The sequence below is a fragment of the Limulus polyphemus genome, unplaced genomic scaffold (genome assembly GCF_000517525.1).
Source record: "Limulus polyphemus unplaced genomic scaffold, Limulus_polyphemus-2.1.2 Scaffold343, whole genome shotgun sequence".
NCBI lineage: Eukaryota > Metazoa > Arthropoda > Merostomata > Xiphosura > Limulidae > Limulus > Limulus polyphemus.
Genome location: NW_013665953.1, coordinates 281255 through 283506, shown reverse-complemented (window position 1 = coordinate 283506; position 2252 = coordinate 281255). Strand labels below are relative to the sequence as shown.

Below are 2252 nucleotides of genomic sequence, written 5' to 3'. Positions count from 1 at the left end.
TTTCATGTCTGTATTCCAAACTAACGCAATAGCTGATGACGCTAAAAATCGTTCACTCTCAAAGTGCCCCCAGTGGCACAGCGGTATGTCTGCGGGCTTACAACGCTGGAAACCGGGTTTCGATACCCGTGGTGGGCAGAGCACAGATAGCCCATTATGTAGCTTTGTGCTTAATTATAAACAAACAGACAAACACTCTCAAAGTAAAATTTAGAGTTTTGACAGAACCTCACTTTCAATGCCACCAATATATACATATAAAAGTATTTAAAAACTGTTTGTTTGTTTGTCCGCAAACTACTCCGTGGTCTTCGGACCAATCTCAACCAAACTTGGTAGGATGATACATTAAACTAAGGGGCTGTCATAGGGTGGTTATTACCCGGCCTCACCAACCATGAACAACGCCCGCAGCAAAAATATGCTAGTTTAAATAACATACTTTAGTCTCTACAATCTTGGAGCAATTTTTTCCCCTTATTTTTTTTATTTTTTCTTGAATATATATATATATATATATATATATATTTAGTTGTTTATAAACAAATGTCAAGCATTCACATTTTCGCCAGGGAAAATGGTAACAAAAGCAAAAGATCAAACCCTAAGTGACAGGGTTACATCTGAAAACCTCTTTCTTTTCAGTTCTGTGTTGGGTGTTCAAGAGTAGGGTCATCCAGAAATATCTTTATTTTGGCCAAGGAAGGAGGATAAACTTCTAATTGGTCTAAATATTTGTAAAGCAAATCATATGTATAATAAAATATGCATATAAATACAAATTCTCGATTTAATTTATTAGTTCAAGCCCTACATTCAATTCTTACGCCTCCAGAACGTAAGACGGGTGCCTCAGCTTGCCCTAAATAAACGTTCTACGGTTCAGAACCTATTCGGTAATACTCAATATGTTAATGGAAATCCTTTATATGACAAATCACTACGTTGACATATAAATTAAGTAAAAATTATGATATACACAATTATTTGGAATAATGTTGGTTAAAGTTCAGCTCTCTCCAATCTTCATCTGGTTACCCACACAGACGTCTTACTAGAATACACCCAAATAAGCAATGTTTCAGTTATAAAATTAATTTACGAACTTACATTGATCTTACCATTATTTCCATCGTCTTTCACCGAGATGTCCTCTAGTACAACGTCACTTCTTGTAGGAGTAATATACAAATTTGCATTGATCTTACCACCACTTCCATCGTCCTCTCATCGAGACATTCCCCAGTACAACGTCATTTCCTGTAGGAGTAATTTACACACTTACATTGGCCTTACCATCACTTCCATCGTTTTCCACCGAGATGTCCCCCAGTACAACGTCATTTCCTGTAGGAGTAATTTACACACTTACATTAGCCTTACCATCACTTCCATCGTTTTCCACCGAGATGTCCCCCAGTACAACGTCATTCCTTGTTGGATACAGTACGTACAGGCTCGGACAATTTCTGAAAGTATATCACAATAAAAATTTAATATTTACTATTATGGTGTCTCTTGCTGATTAAAGCTTTCTTATTGCATTTTAGCCTCATAATGGTTCACAGGCATTATGTTTTACCATTAATAACCGAGGAAACTCGTTAAGGAAGCAAAAATTGCATAAAGGTCAATATTAGATAATGTTTCTCTTCCTTCTTTCTTATGTTATTAAATCCCTAAAGACTTCATTCGATGCTAAGTGCACAACCTGCTTCGTGGAAAGTAATAATTGACTTATTTAAATAATTAAGTGCTTCAGGTCTTTACATTCAAAACCCAAAGTCTTTTAAAGAGCGGAAATGTGCTCTAATTCTGTTTTTATTTTATTCCCTTGTGTGTCATTGGACACTTTCCAGTTACCATGCAAAAGATTACGGTAATCGAGCCAGCAAACTGTGAGTGATGGAATCCAAAACCTATAAATCAATAATCCACATCCTCTGGACTGATGGGTGTGTCATGTTCTGTGGTAACACTTTTACACTAAAACCGAATACTGGATGTTGTGCCACACATTGAACTGTGGCAGTACTTTACCCGTCAACAAAATTCTTAATAGATTACTTACTTCCATTGGACACGTGAGGCCAGTTTGGTCTAATGGATTACTTACTTTCCATTGGACACATATGGTCAGCTTGGAGTAATAGATTACTTACTTCCATTGGACACGTGAGGCCAGTTTGGTCTAATGGATTACTTACTTTCCATTGGGCACATGGGAACAGCTTGATTTAATAGATTACTTA

General features: G+C 36.6%; 1 protein-coding gene across 1 annotated transcript in view; it reads right to left on the bottom strand.

Moving 5' to 3' along the window:
• LOC106457535 (voltage-gated potassium channel subunit beta-2-like) overlaps positions 1 to 2252 on the bottom strand; it is a 40584-nt gene that overhangs the window by 6086 nt on the left and 32246 nt on the right. The window contains exon 11 of the mRNA XM_022383521.1: positions 1384 to 1469. Coding sequence (XP_022239229.1) covers positions 1384 to 1469 — 86 coding nt within the window. The remainder of the gene's footprint in view (positions 1 to 1383; positions 1470 to 2252) is intronic.